General features: G+C 48.5%; 1 protein-coding gene across 3 annotated transcripts in view; it reads right to left on the minus strand.

Moving 5' to 3' along the window:
• LOC127055812 (dimethylaniline monooxygenase [N-oxide-forming] 4-like) overlaps positions 1 to 21346 on the minus strand; it is a 56016-nt gene that overhangs the window by 3918 nt on the left and 30752 nt on the right. For all 3 annotated transcript variants that reach the window (XM_050963234.1, XM_050963235.1, XM_050963236.1), the window contains 2 exons: positions 20370 to 20722; positions 19857 to 19929 (listed from right to left, as the gene is read on the minus strand). In XM_050963234.1, coding sequence (XP_050819191.1) covers positions 19857 to 19929; positions 20370 to 20722 — 426 coding nt within the window. The remainder of the gene's footprint in view (positions 1 to 19856; positions 19930 to 20369; positions 20723 to 21346) is intronic.

The following is a 21346-nucleotide window of genomic DNA, read 5'->3' on the forward strand; positions in this document are numbered from 1 at the left end:
CTCGTTGGCACCTGACCAAAAGGACCAATAAGGGAAGAAGATCCTTTCAAATCTGTGGGGGGAGGTTTTTGTTTGTGCTCTCTTTGTTCTCTCCTGGCCAGAGAGGGACAAGGGCAGGAAAAAAGCATCTCCTAAACCCCTACCTGAAATGAGCATCTAAGATTACAAAAATTGTAAGTAAGCAGGAATTGCGTTAGATGATCTTTTGTTTTAGCTTGTGAATTTTCCTTATGCTACGAGGGAGGTTTATTCCTGTTTTTTGTAACTTTAAAGTTTTGCCTAGAGGGGAATCCTCTGTGTTTTAAATCTTATTACCCTGTAAAATTACCTTCCATCCTGATTTTACAGAGGTGCTTCTTTTACTTTTTTCTCTATAATAAAGTTCTGCTTTTAAGAACCTCATTGGTTTTTAGTGTCCTAAAAACCCAAGGGTCTGGTCTGTGCTCACCTTGTTTACCTGTTTGGTTGGTATAATATTCTCAAGCCTCTCCAGGAAAGGAGGTGAAGGGGCTTGGAGGGATATTTTGGGGAAACAGGAACTCCAAGTGGTCCTTTTCCTGAATCTTTGTCTAACTCACTTGGTGGTGGCAGCAGTACTGTCCAAGGACAAACAAGAATTTGTGCCTTGGGAAAGTTTTTAACCTAAGCTGGTAGAAATAAGCTAAGGGTGTCTTTCATGTGGGTCCCCACTTCTGTACCCCAGAGTTCAGAATGGGGAAAGAACCCTGACAATCTTGGTTCTGTTTTGGCCACCCTGTCTGAAAAAGGGAGCAGCAGAAATAAAAAAGATCCAGAGAAGGGCTATGAAAGTTAAGAGGGTTCCCCTCTGAGGGGAGTTAAAAAGATAAGGGACCATATCCTTCCACCTCTATCTCCTTGCTTTGCTCTGCTCAGGTCATTTGTCACTAATTCATTAAGAGCTAGACTGAGATCATCTACTCGTCTCACAAGAGTTCACCATCAGCCATTAGTTAGGTGATTTTTTTGTCTCGATCACTAACTTGATCTTAATTTGAACCAGCACCCAGGCAGTGAGATTGTGAGTAGATGTGACAGTCACTGGGATGTGGAACACATCCTCACTCTTTCTGCATTAGGCCTTGTTGTCATGATATAAAAAAAGAGGTATGTTAACTCGCTGGAGTTAGTGAAGAGCTTGTCTTCACTGCAAAGTTCACTTGAGTTATTACTCAAGTGTTGCTTCTCACTTGAGTCCCGTTTGTGCAGAAAGTGCGGTGATGCTTTTAACTTGAGTTGGTTAGTCCCTATAGGCTAAAACTCATCTTAGTACAACTTGTCATCTGCTAACACAACTACTCTGTGGTGTGGATGCAGGCTAGCTCCCCTCAAATGCTGATAGTCCAGTGCCTTCCCACAATTCCCCTGTGTGTTCACACAGGACAGACAATTCTTCCACAATTCACAGAGCAGCTCAGCTTACTGCAGCACAAAGATATGTTCCCAGAAGTCATTGTGCCATGTATGGGTGTAGCTTCAGCCAGTCTAGGGCTGCAGCAGCACAGGGAGCAGCACAGTGTGGAGACTCAGGGTACGTCTACACTACGGGATTATTCCGATTTTACATAAACCGGTTTTGTAAAACAGATTGTATAAAGTCGAGTGCACGCGGCTACACTAATTACATTAATTCAGTGGTGTGCGTCCATGTACCGAGGCTAGCGTCGATTTCTGGAGCATTGCACTATGGGTAGCCATCCCGTAGCTATCCCATAGTTCCCACAGTTTCCACCGCCCATTGGAATTCTGGGTTGAGATCCCAATGCACGATGGTGCAAAAACGGTGTTGCGGGTGATTCTGGGTAAATGTCGTCACTCAGTCCTTCCTCCGTGTAAGCAACGGCAGACAATCATTTCGTGCCCTTTTTCCCCTGGATTGCCCTGGCAGACGCCACAGCATGGCAACCATGGAGCCCATTTTGCCTTTTGTCACTGTCACCGTATGTGTACTGGATGCTGCTGAAAGAGGCGGTACTGCAGTGCTATACAGCCGCATTAATTTGCCTTTGCAAGGTAGCAGAGATGGTTACCATCCCTATTGCACTGTCTGCCATTGTAAATTGGCGATGAGATGATGGTTATCAGTCATTTTGCACCGTTTGCAATTGGAAATTGGCGATGATGTTTATCAATCATTTTGTACCGTCTGCTGCTGTCATGGGTGCTCCTGGCTGGCCTCGTTGAGGTCGGCCGGGTGTGCGTGGACAAAAATGGGAATGACTCCCTGGGTCATTCCCTTCTTTATGTTTTGTCTAAAAATAGAATCAGTCCTGCCTAGAATATGGGGCAAGTCTACTAGAGAGCCAGAGAGCACAGCCGCTCCGGGTCAGAGCCCCAGAGATCCTGCAGAAATGATGAGCTTCATGCCATTCTAGGGGATGCCCCTGCAACAACCCCACTCATTGCTTCCCTCTTCCCCCAACCCTCCTGGACTACCATTGCAATGTCCCCCCATTTGCATGATGAAGTAATAAAGAATGCAGGAATAAGAAACACTGACTTTTTAGCGAGATAAAATGAGGGGGAGGCAGCCTCCAGCTGCTATGATAGTCCAGGCAGGACATTAAAGGATGAGGGGGAGAGGAGCACAGCCTCCTGCTGCTATGATAGTCCAGGGAGTACAGAATCTTTTCTTTAGACACGAAAGGGGATGGGGGGGGAGCTGACAGAGCTCAGGCTCCAGCTGCTATGATGAGGACAGTTACCTAGCATTTTGTACCATCTGCCAGGAATGACAGGGAGTCATTCCCATTTTTACCCAGGCACCCCCAGCCGACCTCACCGAGGCCAGCCAGGAGCACTCATGGGATGATGACGGTTTTCCACCATTTTGTACCGTCTGCCATCAGGAAGGGAAGGGAAGGGGATGCTGCTATTCAGCGCTGCAGCATCGCGTCTACCAGCAGCATACAGTAGACATACGGTGACATTAAAAAATGGCAAGAAATGATTTTTTTCCCTTTTCTTTCACGGGGGCGGAGGGGGGGTAAATTGACGAGATATACCCTGAACCACCCTGGAGAATGTTTTTGACCCTACAGGCATTGGGAGCTCAGCCAAGAATGCAAATGCTTTTCGGAGACTGCGGGGACTGTGGGATAACTGGAGTCCTCAGTCCCCCATGCCTCCGTCCATGAGCGTCCATTTGATTCTTTGGCTTTCCATCACGCTTGTCACGTAGCACTGTGTTGAGTCCCTGCTGTGGCCTCTGTCTATCATAGCCTGGAGATTTTTTCAAATGCTTTGTCATTTCGTCTTCTGTAACGGAGCTCTGATAGAACAGATTTGTCTCCTCATACAGCGATCAGATGCAGTATCTCCCGTATGGTCCATGCTGGAGCTCTTTTTGGATTCTGGGACTATATGGCCACCCATGCTGATCAGAGCTCCATGCTGGGAAAACAGGAAATTAAATTCAAAAGTTTGTGGGGCTTTTCCTGTCTACCTGGCCAGTGCATCTGTGTTCAGATTGCTTTCCAGAGCGGTCACAATGGTGCACTGTGGGATACCGCCCAGAGGCCAATACCGTCGATTTGCGGCCACACTAACCCTAATCTGACATGGCAATACTGATTTCAGCACTACTCGTCTCGTTGGGGAGGAGTACAGAAACCAGTTTAAAGAGCCCTTTATATTGATATAAAGGGCCTTGTTGTGTGGATGGGTGCAGGGTTAAATTGGTTTAATGCTGCTAAATTCGGTTTAAACACGTAGTGTAGACCAGGCCTGAGGCTGCCTTCTTACTGGCTTGTGCTGGAGGGCCCAATCATGGACATGCCGGACTGGCCCTTGTGTGACTTCGGCAATGGAGCACCCGTGAGGGGCGGGGGAGGGGGGAAGTGATGTATTCTCTTTGGCTGCATGGAGGGGAAGCCATTTTCTGACTCTCCTGGTCAGAAGCCTGAAGCTGACTCAGAGGCCGCACACTGCTCCAGGAAGCCTGAACAACCATAAACTGTGGCAACTCTTAAGAGCTGGAAGACAACAGAGCCCACAGGCCCCTCCTGCACTGGAGGCTGGAAATCAGATGTGGCTTGATTCGCGTGGGACGCCAACCAGCCAACTGTGAAATTGCCCACAGCGATGCCAGCTTGCCCCTTGATCTCCAGCCACACTGCGCGAACCGGGCCCACAGAAACTTTGGGAATAGCCATTGTTGTAACACAGGTCAGGGATCCATTTTAGTGCCATCCCCAAGTGTGTCTCCTGTTCTCCTCTCCTTCTTTAATTCCCCCGTTTCCTGTTCCAGGAAACGAACAGTTGTCATTCCTATCTGGGCATCGTTACTACACTAGTTAGCTTATTCCTACAGGTCTTAGCAGTGTGGTCACCTTTACCCCCAGCCAGTAGATGGAGACACCATTCATCAGGAACCAGATCTCATTGGTCCCAAAGGGGTGTGTGTCAAAGAGTACCCAATGAGGGAGGACCAAGCCCTCCACTGCCTTTGGAGATCGGGAGTGCACCAGAAGGGGGGTTACAATGCCTGAGCACAGAGCCAATGTGGCGACAGCAGCTGGTGGGTTATTTCAGTGTGGCTGCTCTCACTCAAGCCAGGCTAACTTGAAAAGAGTAACTCCAATGCAGATAACTCTGCCGTGAAGACACACTCTAACTCGAGGGGAAATGCTAGTGAGGAGAAGGCAGGTTTTAGTTTTCACCTGTGGGAGCAGGTCAAATTAAAGTTTAGGTTTTAAGTGTAGCTCAACCTGCTAACTCATGTGAAAACTACAAACTTCCTTATAAGAACATAAAGGCCTTACTGGGTTAGACCAATGGTCCACCTAGCCTAGTATCTTGTCTTCTGACCATAGCCATTGCCAGCTGCTGCAGAGGGAATGAACAGAACAGGCAATCATTGAGTGATTCATCCCTTGTTGTCCACTCTCAGCTTCTGGCAGTCAGAGGTTAGGGACGCATGGCTAATAGCCACTGATGGACCTACGATTCAGGAACCTATCTAATTCTTTTTTGAATCCTGTTATAGTTTTGGCCTTCACAACATCCCCTGGCAACAAGTTCCACGGGTTGACTGTGCATTGTGTGAAGAAATACTTCCTTTTATTTGTTTTAAAACTATTAATTTCATTGGGTGACCATGTTTCTTGTGTTATGAGAAGGAATAATAACACTTCCTTATCACTTTCTCCACACCAGTCATGATTTTATAGACCTCTATCATATTACTCCTTCGTCATCTCTTTTCCAAGTTGGAAAAGGCCCAGTCTTATTAATCTCTCCTCAGATGGAAACTGATCATTTTAGTTGCCTTTCTCTGTACCTTTTCCAATTCTAATATTGTTTTTATCTTCACTAGGATTTTGCCTTGAATTTGCTCTTGCTTGAATTAAGAACACGCCTTTTTTTTGTAATGAAACAAGGCCTCAGTCCTTGTGAAGGGGAGACAATTGTTGAGTTGATGGGTTTTGAAGGTCATAGATCAAAGTCTACAATGCCCAAGCAAATGGACCTTTAAAGATCATTCTCAGTGTCATGCATAGTTTATATTTTATGGTTCTCTCTAAGCCATGGGTGGCGCATGACTCTCGGATTTGGGGAGGCTGGGCCTGAGTGCCAGAAGCTCTCTAGAACTGGGTGGGCCACCGGTGCCCCAACTGTGGCTCCACCTCCTACTCCGCCCTGAGGCTTGGCCCCAATCAGCATCCTCCCCTCGAGGTCCCACCCACATTCCACCCTCACTCTGCCCTAGACTCCACTCCTGCTTGTTTCCCCTCCTCCAAGCCTTTCCCCCCCGCCACTCACGTCTTTCTACCCCCTCCTTCAAGAGGCCCCCCCACTGTTAGAGCCTCTATCCACTCCCTCCTGTGAGGAGCTCCCTTCGTTGTGCCTCTCTGCTTCTCGGGGGCAAAGAGGCATGAACAGTGGGTGGGGAGGCATGGGGGTAGGGGAGAAGAGGCACAAGAGGCAGGCTGGGGGGAAGAGGTGGAGTGGGGATGGGAAGAGGAACAATGTGGGCAGGGTCACAGGGTAAGAGTAGGATGTGGGAGTCAGGGGCGGCTCCAGGCCCCAGCATGCCAAGTGCGTGCTTGGGGCAGCAAGCTGCGGGGGGCGCTCTGTCGGCACCATGAGGGCGGCAGGCAGGCTGCACTCAGCGGCTTGCCTGCAGAGGGTCCGCTGGTCCCGCGGGTTCGGTGGACCTCCTGCAGGCATGCCTGCAGAGGGTCCGCTGGTTCCGCGGCTTCGGCAGTAGCCGCGGGACCAGCGGACCCTCCGCAGGCACACCTGCGGAAGGGCCACTGAAGCTGCAGGACCAGCGGACCCTCCGCAGGCAAACTGCCGAAGGCAGCCTACCTGCTGTGCTTGGTGCGGCAAAAACCCTAGAGCCACCCCTGGTGGGAGTAGGACCTCAGGTGGAGCGTGGGTGGGGCCATGGCCCGGGTGCCCTTTCGGTCATAGTGCTCCAAAGGCAGCAGGCTAGTGGCATGCCTCCAGAGGGAGGTGCACCACAACCTGTTTGGGGAGGCTTAGCTTCCCCTGGCCTATTATACCTGCTGCCTATGCTTTAAGCCCATGAGAAGATTTTTGTTGTCTTGTCTTCCCTGCCACTTTCTCCCTGAGCTGGATTCTAGGTACAGAGAGGGAAGCAGTGAGAATTGCAGCATAGCCAGAAAAGCACAAGGACCAGAATGGGCATCCTGGAGCTCCAGCATGGTCATGAAAGGAAATTCCTTTGGAACTTAAATGGAGTCAGCTGATGGGATCCCCCCCGACTGAACTAAGGTGTGGTTACTAGAGGGACACTTTGTATAAGACGGTTACTCACCTTTGTAACTGTTGTTCTTCGAGATGTGTTGCTCATATCCATTCCAGTTAGGTGTGTGCGCCGCGCGTGCACATTCGTCGGAAAACTTTTACCCTAGCAACTCAGTGGGCCGGCAGGTCGCCCCCCTAGAGTGGCGCCATCATGGCGCTTGATATATACCCCTGTCGGCCCACCCGCTCCTCAGTTCCTTCTTGCCGGCTACTCCGACAGTGGGGAAGGAGGGCGGGTGTGGAATGGATATGAGCAACACATCTCGAAGAACAACAGTTACAAAGGTGAGTAACCGTCTTTTCTTCTTCGAGTGATTGCTCATATCCATTCCAGTTAGGTGAATCCCAAGCCTTACGTAGGCGGTGGGGTCGGAGTGAAATGTGGCAGAATGAAAACTGCTGAGCCAGAGGCTACAGCATCTCTTGACTGTTGAACCAGGGCATACTGCGAAGCAAAGGTATGGACCGAGGACCAATGGAGCTGCGCGACAGATCTCGTGGGTAGGAACACGAGCCAGCAAGGTGGCAGATGAAGCCTGAGCCCTGGTAGACTGTACGATGATGTGGCTTGGGGAAATATGAGCCAAATCATAACAAGTGCGGAAGTCTGCCATCACCCAAGATGAGATCCTCTGAGAGGAAAACAAGCAAGCCCTCCCTTTGGCCCGCTACCGTGACAGAGCTGGGGCACCTTACGAAATGGTTCTGGCAGCGCAATATAAATGCGAGCACTCCACAGATGTCCAAGGAGTGCAATGGTTGTGCCCATTGCGTTGAGCTGTGGGTAACATGAAAGGCCGAAACCACCTTAGGGAGGAAAGCCGGGTGCGGTCATAACTGCACCTTGTCTTTGTGAAACCTAGTGTACGGCGGAACCACCGTAAGAGCTCTGAGCTCGGAGACCCGTCTGGCCGATGTAACAGCTACGAGGAAAGTTGTCATCCAAGACAGGTATAGCAGAGGGCCAGTCGTGAACGGCTCGACTGGGGGAGACATAAGTCTGGTTAAAACTAGGTTGAGGTCCCAGGTTGGGGCTGGGCGGCGCACCCGAGGGTGCAAGCTCTCCAAGCCCTTGAGGGATCTCGAACCCATAGAGCGTGAGAACACGGAACGTCCATCTTAGCCTGGCTGGAAGGTAGAGATGGCTGCTGAGTGTATCCTCAGCGATGATACCGCCAGGTCCTGCTGCTGAAGGCCAGAGGCAGGCCAAATAGAGGGGATCGAGACCTCAGCAGGAGCAAGATCGAGCGTATTGCAGCAGTAGAAGAAACGCTTCCACCTGGCCCGGTACGTTGACCAGGTGGAAGGCTTCCTGTCACCCCGGCTCAGTTACGCAGCAGCCACACCGTGAGGCGAAGAGGCTGCAGGTCCGAGTGACGAAGCCTGTCGTTGCCCTGAGTGATGAGGTCTGGGTGGGGTGGCAGGGTAATTGGGTCTGTTATTGACAGGCCGAGCAACGTGGTATATCAGTGCTGCCTGGACCACTCTGGAGTGATCATGATGATGCGCGCTCTGCCCCTGCGGAGTTTGAGCAGGACCTAATGAACCAGTGGGAAGGCATAATGGAGTTGGCCTTTCCACGGCATCAGGAATGCGTCCAAGATCGATCCCGAGGAGAGACCTTGGAAGGAGCAGAACATCTGGCATTTTCTGCTCTCGCGGTGAGCGAACAGGTCTATGTGAGGAAACATCTCCGCTTCTGGAAAGCAGAACGCCTCACATGGGGCAGAGTGATCACTCGTAAGACAGGAAAGACCTGCTGAGTCAAAGCGCCAAGACGTTCCGAACGCCTGGGAGAAAGGATGTCACCAGCTCCATCGAGTGGGCCACGCAAAAGTCCCGGAAATGGATGGCCTCCTGACAAAAGGGGGGAGGACCATGTCCCTCCCTGGATATTTATGAAGCACATGGCCGCTGTGTTGGCTGTAAACACCGAGATACAACGGCCTCGCAGCTGTCGCTGGAACCCCTGGCACGCCAGGCGGACTACTCTCATTTTTGGGGCATTGATGTGGAATGCCAGCTCCCGAGAAGACCAAAGGCCTTAAGCTCGGAGGTGACCATGAGCACTTGAGCAGAGAGATGACGCGTCCGTCGTCAGGGACAGTGAGGGCTGGGGCGGATGAAACCGCATCCCTGCCCACACCAGGGAGGGAGTTAGCCACCACTCTAGGGAGCCTAAGGTGCTCGAGGGAACGGTGACTACCATGACCATTGGCTCCCTGTCCGGGTGGTACGCCGAGGTGAGCCGGACTTGGAGAGGACGGAGGCGGAGCTTGGCGTGTTTAGTTACAAACTTGCGGGCAACCATGGACCCAGGAGACTGAGACAAGTACGAGCCGAGGTCGTTGGGAAAGCCTGCAGACCTCAGATGATTGTTGCCATCGCCTAAAACCGCAGTTGTGATAAGCAGGCTCCGGCTAGGTAGGAGACCAGGATAGCCCCTAGGAAGTCCAACCTCTGCGTGGGAACCAGAGTGGATTGCTCTATAGTAATCATCAGTCCTTGACCTGTGAATAAGACCGTGACGATGCCCATGCGCTGAGTGGTTTGTGTCTCAGAGTCTCCTCGGATAAGCGAATCGTCCAGATACGGAAAAACGCATATCCGACATCAGCGAAGGTAGGCGGCGACTATGGTCGTAAACCAGAAGTACTGACAGTTGGCTAGAAAGCGGAGGTATCTCCTGTGCGGAGGGAAGATGGCGTTGCGAAAGTACGCGTCCTTCATATCCAGGGCGGCATAGTAGCCCCCAGGAGGCAAGGATGGAATAATGGTTCCCCGGGATACCGTGCGGAACTTCAACCTTATCCTAAACCGGTTGAGTCCGTGCAGGACTAGGAAGGTCTGAGACCTGCGTTCGAGTGGGGGACTAGGGCATAACGGGAGTAAAACCTCTTGCCCCTTTCGTCCATCGGCGTCTGCACCTCTTGTACGAGGAATTGCTCGTGAGAGGGGTCCCTGAGGGACAGGGCTGGAACAAATTAGAGGTGGTACCTATGCTCCACCGTGCGCAGGATCCAGCGATCTGAAATTAACTGGGGCCACGCCAGGAGAAAGCGGGATTGGGATCCCGGCCTGTGACTGGTACACCGCCCTCAGGCGCACCTTGGAAGGTTCGTCTTTGGTCCCAGTGGTAATTGCGAGGAACCTTGACCTTGGCTCTTTAGGGGTCCTGACGTTCGTCTGCGACCACCTTGGCCTCACCGTTTGCCAAAGTCCTGTCTCTGGCTAGGCACAGAGTATGGTGGCTGGGGACAGAAAGGCCTGCATTTGGTCGCTGGCATATGCATGCTGAGAGAGCGCATTAGGACCCTATTGTCCATCAGGCTTGGCAGCCTGGGGCTGTCTTTGCCGCGAAAGGCCTTTACCAACAAAGGGTAAATCCTGAATGGCATACTGCAGCTCCGGCCGGAGGTTTGAAACCTGAAGCCATGAGATGCACCTCATGGCGACACCAAAGGCCAGAGTCCTGGCTGCAGAGTCTGCTGCGTCCAACGAGGCCTGGAGGGATGCTCTGGGTACCTTTTTTCCCCCGTCCTCCAAGACGGCAGCGAACTCTTGGCGGGAGTTTTGAGGGAGAAACTCCATAAACTAAACTACCTTCACCCAGGTGCTATAATTATCGCAGCTAAGCAAGGCTTGTTGCTTTGCTACTGTGAAAGTAGAATGAATTATATAGTAAGAATAGAAAGGATTAAAGAAATGCTGTCTGTACCTTTAAGCAAAACTGTTGGAATGCTGCAGTCCAGGTGTCAGGAATACAGACATTAACATAGAACAATTGCACCGTTTAAGGGCAATTGGTGAAGTATTAGCCTTAAATCGATAACAGTTAGTAAGGAAATAGGATATGCATGCTGTGCCCCAGGTGAATTTTCCTGTTTTGCTTTCTTTGTCCCTTTGTCTAATTCCCGCTCTTTTATCTGTATAAATAAGACTGTTTGGGCCTTGCATGGCCACTCACATATTCTGAATGTTATTGGCGAAGCGCTGCGCTAATAAACAGAGTGGTCTGACAAATTGTGAGTCTTGATTCTAACTTTGACAATTTGGAGGTTCCACCGAGATGGCAACCGTCTTCACTGGGGCTGTGTGATTCCTAACTGTTTTTGTGGGATAACCGTGGCAGCCGGCACCTGGGCATTTGGCCCAAGCGGTCCCCCACTAGAGCAGAAAGGCTTACAGCCACAGTGAGGTCTACGCCATCGAACCTGTTGGTTCCCACTCTGTTCTGGTAGGGATCCTGGGATCTGACATCAGGAATCTGGTCAGGTAATTATTTCTGTGTTTTGTCCGGACTGAGGACTGTCCTGTCTCTGTGTCTATCTGTCCTCTTGTGGAGTGTTTGAGTCTGGGTGCCATCTCTGTCTGGGGATCGGCTGACCAAGGGGTTCCTGTCCCCGCGGTCTGAGTGAGTGGAATCTGCACAATTGCAGCCGCACCGCACTTTGGGTAAAACCCCTGGTGTGAAAGCAAGGGCAATTGAGGCAGTAGCCTGTGGGCTCCTTTTGTGTGTTGCACTGGGCATCGCTCTGACGAACCCGAATTTCCTTCTTGTGTGATTGGTGTGTGAAGTCCTCCTGTATTGGTAAACAGACGTCTAAGTCGGGACAGTTCCCTAAATGAACGCTGGCTCATTTTATGTATTTAGGATGGGTCCAGACTCCTGTAAAAAGGGTCCAGACTCCTGTAAATTTCTGGGAAAATGGTCTAGGCTAACTCAGGGGGATCCCAAAACTCAGTGGCCACTGTTAAAATCTTGGAACAAAGACTGAGTGGACGTCTTAAAGGACAAACTCGGCCAACCTAAAACTAAATTTGCTAAAGGAGAGGTTAATTATTTCATGCAGTGGTGGCAAGAGGCAAATCATAGGTGGACAAAATCAAAACTGGCCTCTCTCAATTATTCAAATAATAAGTTAAAAGTTTTATTAAAAGCCTCCTCTCCCACCACTAGACAGAGCGCTCCCCTTTACCCCGTTCCCCAAACCCCGGATCGATCCAACCCGCTTCATACTCCCATCTCATTGTAAAAAGGACAAAAAGTCCTTGTTCTGTTCCTCTTTGTTGTCTGCCTCAGAAACTGATTCTTTATAGTGTCCCACTACCAATTCAGCAAGGCTAGGGGCGGGGGGGAGCTCCTCAACTAGCCCCCACCCTTCCTGGTCCATTTCCTTGAACATTTCTTTCAAAATTGTGAAGTGACCACAATAGCACTCACAAACGGTTCACTGGAAGAAGAAGAAAAAAAAAAATAAAATAAAGCAGGATCAGGCCCAGAAAAGCAGGCAAGCAACAGATAAAGAAACTGAAAAAACAGGTTGAAAGCCCTAAGAGAATAGTGTCAGGAGTAAGAAAAGCAGTAAGTGCAGGCATGAATCCCTGGAACAATACTTAAAATGTTGAAATCTAAGGTGATAAAGGTGTCATTTTGGGACATAAACAAGTGATTTAAGGGAAGAGAGTGAAAAGTTAACTCTATAGAGGCTGGAGAGAATTAAGCAGTTAAACTTTGTGGAAAATGTTAAAAAGGACCATGTTAAAGAGAGAGAATTCTTGGTTTCTTTGCAGCCATTCTGAAGGGAAAATGGGCCCTTTTCCAGAAGAGTGCCTGTAAATAATCCATATATATATATATATACAGCTATGCAAAAACAAAGCAGTGTAAAGGAATGTTAAGGAAAAGAAAATGTATGTATCTATTGGTCTGTGAAAATATGTAAAGTTCTAAGAATCTAAACCAGCATATATGGTTTGTAAAACTACTGTTTTGTAGGTGTAAGATAAATTGATTTTGTTTTTGTTTTTAATGCCACTAAAAATTCATTTGACTCTTTAATTCAAAGTTGCAAAACTGACAGACCTTTTTGCAAGACACAGATAATTAGTGTTGTTTGGCTTTGGGATTTAGCATTTAACCCTTAAGGGGTAACTTGATTCTTTACAAAAATTAAAATGTTTTTAAATAAAGACCAAGTCACGGCTGCAATAGGGCAGTCAAAATCAGGAGAATAGGTAAAGATTCTGGAGTCTGTTTGTTTGTTTGTTTTGTTTTTTTGGTAACAATAGCAGATAAGAGCTGTAGTGAAAGAATAAGAAATTAACAGTGACACTCTGAAGCAACAGCAGAGGTGAGGTGCACAAAACAAAAAGAAGCAATGTTAAAAACACTGAGCCTTAAAATGGCTCTGTGGAATCAGACTGTCACTTTGATAAGAATACATGAAAACTCTGTAAGAACAAAAGAAACAGTTATACCTTATGTAAAAATTAATATGGCTAATGTTTTTGAAAAGTTATAGTATAGAAAGAATGTGCATTTTCCGTAGGACATGTGCAGCGTATATTGTAGAAAGGGATGTAAAAGAAAAAAAAATGCAAATGAAACATGCTGCTGAATTAAAATCCTATTAGAGCTCCAAAAAGAGCCGCAATAGGCTGTGTTTTCTTTTTCAGATCCCTGTGTGTTAAGACAGAGTCTCTGAGCTCTGCTGATGGCTTTGAATCCAAAAGCCTAGCCTGTGTTGATGCAAATTACCTAACTGATAAAGAAAGGTGAGAACTACCAGCACAAAAGAAGCTGCAAATAAAGAACATACCTGGTCAGCACACAAACTGCCTACATAAAAGGCATGATATAACAAGATACCTTTTATAAATTTGATGCTAATGTTACTGTTAATATTAAACATTAAAATAACTTTAATGTTAGTAAGTACCCCTGTAACAACTTGTAGTGTGTATGATTTTTGAAAAAATCCTTTAAAGTAATATGGTACTGATGCTTCCCAGCTATTACCTCTAAATAAACTTAAAGCTTAACACAGCAGGCAAAACATTACAAACTTGGTCTGCTATATAAGAGGCAAAACTTGAGGTACACCACCTCATGAATTTAATAACTAAACAGTGGAATAATTTTTGCATAACCCTTAAAAAGTAGAAGCCATTAAAACCTGGCCTGCCTATAGAACAAAAAACCACAAGAAAATAAGGGGGCAATTCCTCTGTTTTGCCTGCAGTCAGGAAGGGTATTTGTAAAAGAATGGAATCTTTAAGCAATAATCAATGCCACCCCAAAAAGGGGTAGAAAAATGTTCTTTTTGTCTTTCAGATAATCCAAAGTACTGTATAATGGACTATGTGTATGTGTTAATTCTTGGGGAAAAGTGTTTAAAAAGTGTTAGCAACTTACCAGAAGACAAATGTAAATGTAATGTAAGTACTGTGTTTACCAATAATCACATTTACTATTTGCCACAACAACAACAACACCAAAAGAGTCTCAGCTTACTGTAAGCACTGATTTAGTTGAGTTCTCTATCAATCTTGGCATTGAATGGCAAACAGTTACCAATCATCTGTTAAAAGGTAAAAAGGTAACATGGTTCCTAAAAAAAAAAATAATAATAAAAAAATGTGGAAAACTGGACTATTCATATTATACACGCAAATGGGGACATGTTAAGAATTGCCACTGCAGAAAAGCATAACAGCTTACCATTGGTATAACATATTTTCTGGATGGTCTCCCACAACTACTGGCATACTAATGTTACTACCCCTAATTGTTTTTGGTTTTAAATTGTATGTGTTTAATTGAAATGTTTAAAATGTGCTGGTGGATAAAACAAATGTATGTAAAGCTAAAGCCACAGGCCCAAATCATCTCCCAGTATTTTCTATTACATGGACTAAATAAGAAGTGACACTGGCGATTAATAATCTTAGTGTCAAAAGGGGGATATGTAGGAGCAGGATTTTATAATGTCCCATAAGAATTACAGTATAATTAGATTTCATCCTGCTAGCCACCTTTTTTAAATACCAGAAAGAAATGACCCTCTGGGACTATAAGATTCTGTTTTCCCATATGCATTACAAATTGGGCCCTCTCTAACTCTTTGTTTTAAGATTTAGGTAGTAAGAGACAGGATTCTCTATTGTGTCTGTATTAAGTAAATTAGAGAAACATTGAAGGCCTGGGTCTCAATGTAAATTGTCTTAGTTATCAATTGTAAAACTTAGCAAGGTTTAATTTGCAATCCTTTTTTTTGTTCTATATAAAATACTACTGTTTGTATTCTCAATCTGTTTGTGTGAATGAGGAATGTATGCATCAGGAAAAGACAAGGTGTGAAGGCCATTGTTACAGCCAGAGTCAAGGGACAGCTGTTAAACTGACTGGCATCTCAGAGTGGATACATGCTTCGCAGTGTAAGAATGCACCACCCCCAGTGAACCAACCACCACCTCAGGACCACGCAGAGTCAATTTTTTTGACTCCAGAAGAAGACGTAGAGGAACAGCCTGCAATAACTTACAATCTACGCTCTCGTAAGGGTTGCCAGAAGCAGATGACTACATAAAGCCAGGCCCTAGAAGAAGCAGTAGTGAGCTTAGCGCCTGCTGCCTGGTGGACATAAAACTGTGACTGCAGTTCCCTCAGTTGAGGTTGTCAGAACCAGAAGGGCCCTGCCTCCAACATGCGCCTCTGGTGGTGCCTGTTCTTCGGCTGCTGGTATCTTAAGGTCTGGGGAGTCCACAATGACAATTCTTTTATCCAGCAGCAAGTGTGGATAGCTGAGACCCTTATTATTTCTAAATGCTGGGTCTGCAGCCACATCCCAGCCCACTCTCAAACTGGTGTTCCTGTCCTGGCTATCCTACTCAATTCCCCAGACCTCACTGGAGGACCTTGTCCATTTAACACAATATGGAACAGTAATGACACCTGGGAAGAGGCTATTGGCAGTTCCTTTATCCCACTTGGGGGAGCAATACACCAGGCAAAAAAAGGCTCCTAAGTAGTTAAATAATGGCAAATAAAACCAGAGAAAGTTTAAGAGCCCTGAGCAAAGAAACAGGGGCGATCGGACAGGTGGCCCTCCAGAACCATCAGGCATTGGACATAGTGCTGATGGCCAAAGGAGGGACCTGTGCTCTCACTGGAAAACAATGTTGTGTGTTTATACAATACCAATGAGGTAATAGATCGCTATAGCCACTTAGAACAAATCGCATATCTTCCTCATGAAGAGCTGAGTTCTTTATGGAAGTGGCTAAGTAACCTGTTCAATTTCTCTGGCATAGGAAACTGGTTGTTTCAGGGAGCCCTAACTATCCTGTTTGGAATCTTAGTGATTTTTGTATGCTTTCAGTTAATCTCCTGTTGTATACAGAATTGTGTCACCCAGATGACTGCCCCAAAACAGAGTGCTAATATGATGATTTTGAATATCGCTGATGAACTAAGAGATAAGGAACGGTTAATTTGTGGAACTCAGTAAGGGTTGGTCATGGCGTATGCCTGACCAAAAGGAGGGATTGTGAAAGTAGAATGAATTATATAGTAAGAATAGAAAGGATTAAAGAAATGCTGTCTGTACCTTTAAGCAAAACTGTTGGAATGCTGCAGTCCAGGTGTCAGGAATACAGACATTAACATAGAACAATTGCACCGTTTAAGGGCAATTGGTGAAGTATTAGCCTTAAATCGATAACAGTTAGTAAGGAAATAGGATATGCATGCTGTGCCCCAGGTGAATTTTCCTGTTTTGCTTTCTTTGTCCCTTTGTCTAATTCCCGCTCTTTTATCTGTATAAATAAGACTGTTTGGGCCTTGCATGGCCACTCACATATTCTGAATGTTATTGGCGAAGCGCTGCGCTAATAAACAGAGTGGTCTGACAAATTGTGAGTCTTGATTCTAACTTTGACACTACCCAGAGCTGCAGGGCCTCTGCAGAGTACACCTGGCGGCCAAACAGGTTCATTCGCCAAGCCTCTTTCGGTTTCGGGGCTGGCGCCCGCTGGCCATCATATCAGAATCGTGGTCCTGAGCATAAGATCTGCGCATGTGGGATGACACGGATGCGTGTCTGGATGGCCATGGAGGTACTAAAAGAAGGCACAGGCAGAGTCTCTGACTCTATTGGACCTTGCCCAACTCGCACCGGGAACCGGCACCGGGAGGCGTACCGGTACCTGGAACGAGATCCAGACCCGCAACCAGAACGGTGCCGGGAGGTCGACCGAGATCTCGAGGCTCGGGGAGAGGCTACAGGAGTCAAGGTACCTGTCGCGGTGCCGGGAGTCGGAACGGTGCCGATAGCGGGTCGGCGAACGGGATACCGACCGGTGCAGCGAGTGCGACCAGTACCGATGAGGAAAACAGCACCGGGACTGCAAGTGGTGTCGGGCGTGCCGACAGGATCTGGAGTGTCTGCGGGACCGTGATCATGAACGGTGCCGTTCTGCTGTGCTGACAGAGGACGGTCATATGAAGAGACTGTATTACCCGCACCGGCGGTGCCGGGGTCAGGCAGCATCGACTCTGTCATGGCAATGAGATCCCTCGCCGTTGGTAATGTCTCCGGCGTGGAGGGAACAGCAGGCTCAACCACAGTGCATACTGGGGAGCTGTCAGGCACCGGATTCGACGGCCCTCGTGGGACCGGGATCGACGGTACCGAGGTCGTCAGAGCTTCGGTAGGTGTCGGTGCCGGGCGATCCGAGTTAGATGAGCTGTCTGGCTGCGGTGCCGTCGGCACGGAAGCAGCAGGAGCAATAAGCTCAACCACGGCGCGCGCCGGGGAGCCGTCAGGCACCGGATTCTACGGCCCTTGTGGGACTGGAATCGACGGTGCCAACGTTGTCGGTGCCTCAGAGGTGTCGGTGCCGGGCAATCCGACTTAGACGAGCTCTCTGGCTGCGGTGCCGTTGGCACGGAAGCAGCAGGAGCAGTAGCTCAACCACGGCACGTGCCGGGGAGCCGTCAGGCACCGGATTCTACGGCCCTTGTGGGACCGGGATCGACGGTGCCGACGTCGTCGGTGCCTCAGCAGGTGTCGGTGCCGGGCGATCCGACTTAGACGAGCTCTCTGGCTGCGGTGCAGTTGGCACGGAAGCAGCAGGAGCAGTAAGCTCTACCACGGCGCGTGCCGGGGAGCTGTCAGGCACCGGATTCAATGGCCCTGGGGGACTGGAATCGACGGTGCCGATGTCATCGGTGCCTCTGCAGGTGTCGGTGCCGGGCAATCCAACTTAGACGAGCTCTCTGGCTGTGATGCAGGTGGCACGGAAGCAGCAGGAGCAGGGGGCTCAACCACGGCGCGTGCCGGGGAGCCGTCAGGCACCAGCAGGAATCGTAGGCTCTCTCGACCTCGGAGGAAGGGAGCGGTGCCGAGTCGACTTCGGTGCCGGCGATGGCCGGTGCCGAAAGGCCTTGGCAGTACCGGCGGGGTCCGGTGCCGAGGAGGCGCTTCTGCCAGCCGCTTGATCATCGCTCGGCGCCAAAGGTGGAGGGGTAAGTGAAAGTCCCGCTCCTTTTTGTTCTCGGCTTAAAAGCCTTGCAAATGGGGCACTTAGCTGTCAAGTGTGATTCCCTGAGGCACTTCAAACAGGAGTCGTGTGGATCTCCCTTCGGCATCGGCTTCTGGCAGGCCGAGCCCATTTTAAAACCCGGTGAGCCGTGCATGGGCTCCGGCACCGGGTTCATGGAAGGGGCTACTTCCTGAACCCCGCTAACAATTACTAAACTAACTATGTTAGCAAAGAAAAAACGTATAACTATACAAATATATATATAAAAGGATTATAACTGCATAACTATATACGAGAACTACGAGTAGCTAGGGAAGTGGAGGTCAGCTAAGCCGCGCTCCACTGTTCCAACGACTGACACGGGCGGTAAGAAGGAACTGAGGAGCGGGTGGGCTGGCAGGGGTATATATCAAGCGCCATGATGGCGCCACTCTAGGGGGCGACCTGCCGGCCCACTGAGTTGCTAGGGTAAAAGTTTTCCGACGAATGTGCACGCGCGGCGCACACACCTACTGGAATGGATATGAGCAATCACTCGAAGAAGAAGCAGTGTTATAATTGCCAGAGGATCACCCTGCAATCCTGGCAGACATTGTTTTAACAGGCACTAGTGTAGAATTCTGCACACACTGTTCTACCAGCAGCCTCATCAACAGGCCTGCAGTCAGAACTATTTCAGTTTTATAATCAGTGGTTGACTCTCACTCCTGTTTCTCCTGAACTAGAAAGAAGGGGAATCTAGGCACAGGAAACAGCTGCCATTCTTTTTAGCCACAAGATGGTGCCACAGCTCTAGAGAAAAACATTAACTTCAGGGTTAGAGCCGGATCAAATAAATCCCAAACTGTGCAAAGCTCACCTGGTTTTGTTCTGTTGCAACTCGAGACTTGGTCCAAGTTTGTCAAAAAGTTTGTGATCCCTTTGAGCTCATTCGGATCTGGTTCCCAGTAGAAATGGATCTATTCTGAGTGCTGTTGTGTCAAACTGGTGCCATTTCTGGGTGGTTTTGAATCTGTGTGAAACTCAGTTTCATTCAGTTTCAAAAACTTAGAAGAGGGCATGAATGAAACAAAAGAAATGTTTCAATGAACTCTTGTGAGTCCAGCCCCTCTCTATTCAGGAGCGTTGGTTAATGGCATTCTAGGGTCTTGTTAGCCATAGAAATGCATATGTCTCCCTGCGATCGGAGGCGTCAGTGTAGGATGTGTGGAGCTGGTACCAGCAGCATGGGCTTCAGCGCAGTCTGTACAAGCCAACCTGGCACCCTGGATACCTATTTGGGAGGCTAACCTGTGCTGCTGCAGCAGATTACAGCTAACATGGTATGTCTACATGTCCTGTATTCACACCTCCGACTCAGTGGAAGGATGGTCCAGTGCTTAGAGTGTTAGTCTAGAACTTGAGAGAACTGAGTCCCTGTTCCTGTACAGACTTTCCATGTGAGTTTGGGAAAGTTACTTGGTTTCTAGGGCCCAGATCCTCAAAGGTATTTAGGCCCCTTACTTCCTGAAAGGTCTAGCTGAGGTGCCTCAGTTTCCCCATCAGTAAAATGAGGATAACAGCATTGCCTTGCCTCACAGCATTGTGGTGAAGATAAATACAGCAACGTACTGTGGGCACTCAGAGTCTCTGGTGACAGGGATAGATAGAGGGACTACCTTCCCCTGTTCAGCAGTGATATTACTGACTGGAGCACCACGCCCTGAATATGGAATAGAATAAGTAGCATTTCATACTGTTTAATTAGATGCTGCTGCTTCTTGGCAACTTCAGCCATCATCCTGCTGGCAGGAGGGAGCTGATTCAACCCTGGGAACATAAGAGAAACATACTAGTGCTTTGCACAGATTATCCCAAAGTCCTCAAACCAATCAGACCACTATGAGCTCCTTCACTGATTACATCGGAGGCTGGACATATTTAGCAAGAGCTGATCTAAGTATTAAAGGCGAAATCCTCAGCTGGCGCAAATCAACACCACTCCACTGAAAAAAGCAGAGCTAGGTGAGTTTACACAGCTGAGGCTCCAAGTCATGTGTCGCAGAGAAGCTAATGTGTTAATTCTTTGTGGAATTTCTGCTCTGTCTAGGGTCACGTTGACTGTGTGACTCACATTCTACTAATGGCAACACGGGAGGTGGGAGGGGCTAGCTGGGACTGTACACAGGGGCCAGATCACATGGCCGTGGTTACACTGCTATTTTTAGCGCACCAGCTAAATCAAAGCTAGCGTGTGTATGTCTGCCTACCTTTAAAGACCCTTGTGGCCCAACGAGCCTGGAGTTCTGTTCCTGTCATGATGGAGCCTGTTAGCTCTATAAGGCCTAGGACAGCCAGCGTCGGCTTCTCCAGAGGGGGTGGGAAGATGTATTTGTAAAGGGCGTACTTGCTTCTGCAGTTGTTGCGAACAGACTCTTCAAGGAAGGGAAAAGAGTAAGTGTATCCAGTAGCAAAGACCACCATGTCGATGTTCTCCTCTACGGTCCCATCTTCAAAGACAGCTGAGCTTTCCATAAACTCCTCCACGTTTGGTTTTACCACAACTGTACCGCAGAGGATGCAGCTTGGCAGCTCATCATTCACAGTTAAGCTTAGGTTTGGACTGGCATATAGAAGGAAGGGAGAGAGAGATTGAGTGCAGTGTTTGCTCTGACATGGAGTATGATAAAGAACCAAAGCAGACCTGTAATTCTGGCTATACTACAATGAATTGTGAGGCATGGAAGAGCTAATGGGGGAAGACCAGACATGGAGCACGTAGGTGCTCAGGGGTGAGGTGTGTAGATGGGGAAATGTGGATGGAACTTGCCCTGTTCTGTGGATAAGCAGAAGCAGTCAGAATCCAGAGCTGTCTGTCCAGTACCAGCTGGGACTACCATTTGTTGGCTAGATTCTCTCTTGCCCCAAGGTGTACTTCATGTAGAAGAGGATGGAGAATGGTTGGGGCTGATATAGCTTCCTGATCCTCAAGGCGCTGTGGCATAAGTTAGAGCAGCCTAATTTTGCTGTAATTCATGACAGCTGGGTCTGATCCCTAGGCACCACACTGCAACTGGGCCAGGAGGAACAGAGCTGTGCTCCACCCAACCTCAGGGGTGAAAGTAACTTAAAAGACTTACCAGTACTCCAGCGTCCTTGAGAGGGGGCGTGGCCTCTACCAGAAGAGGCAGGGCCTTTAAATCCCCTGACACTTTGAATCAGGATTTAAAGGGCTTGGGCCTGGGGC

Source organism: Gopherus flavomarginatus, chromosome 7 (assembly GCF_025201925.1).
Source record: "Gopherus flavomarginatus isolate rGopFla2 chromosome 7, rGopFla2.mat.asm, whole genome shotgun sequence".
In the NCBI taxonomy this organism is placed as follows: Eukaryota; Metazoa; Chordata; order Testudines; family Testudinidae; genus Gopherus; species Gopherus flavomarginatus.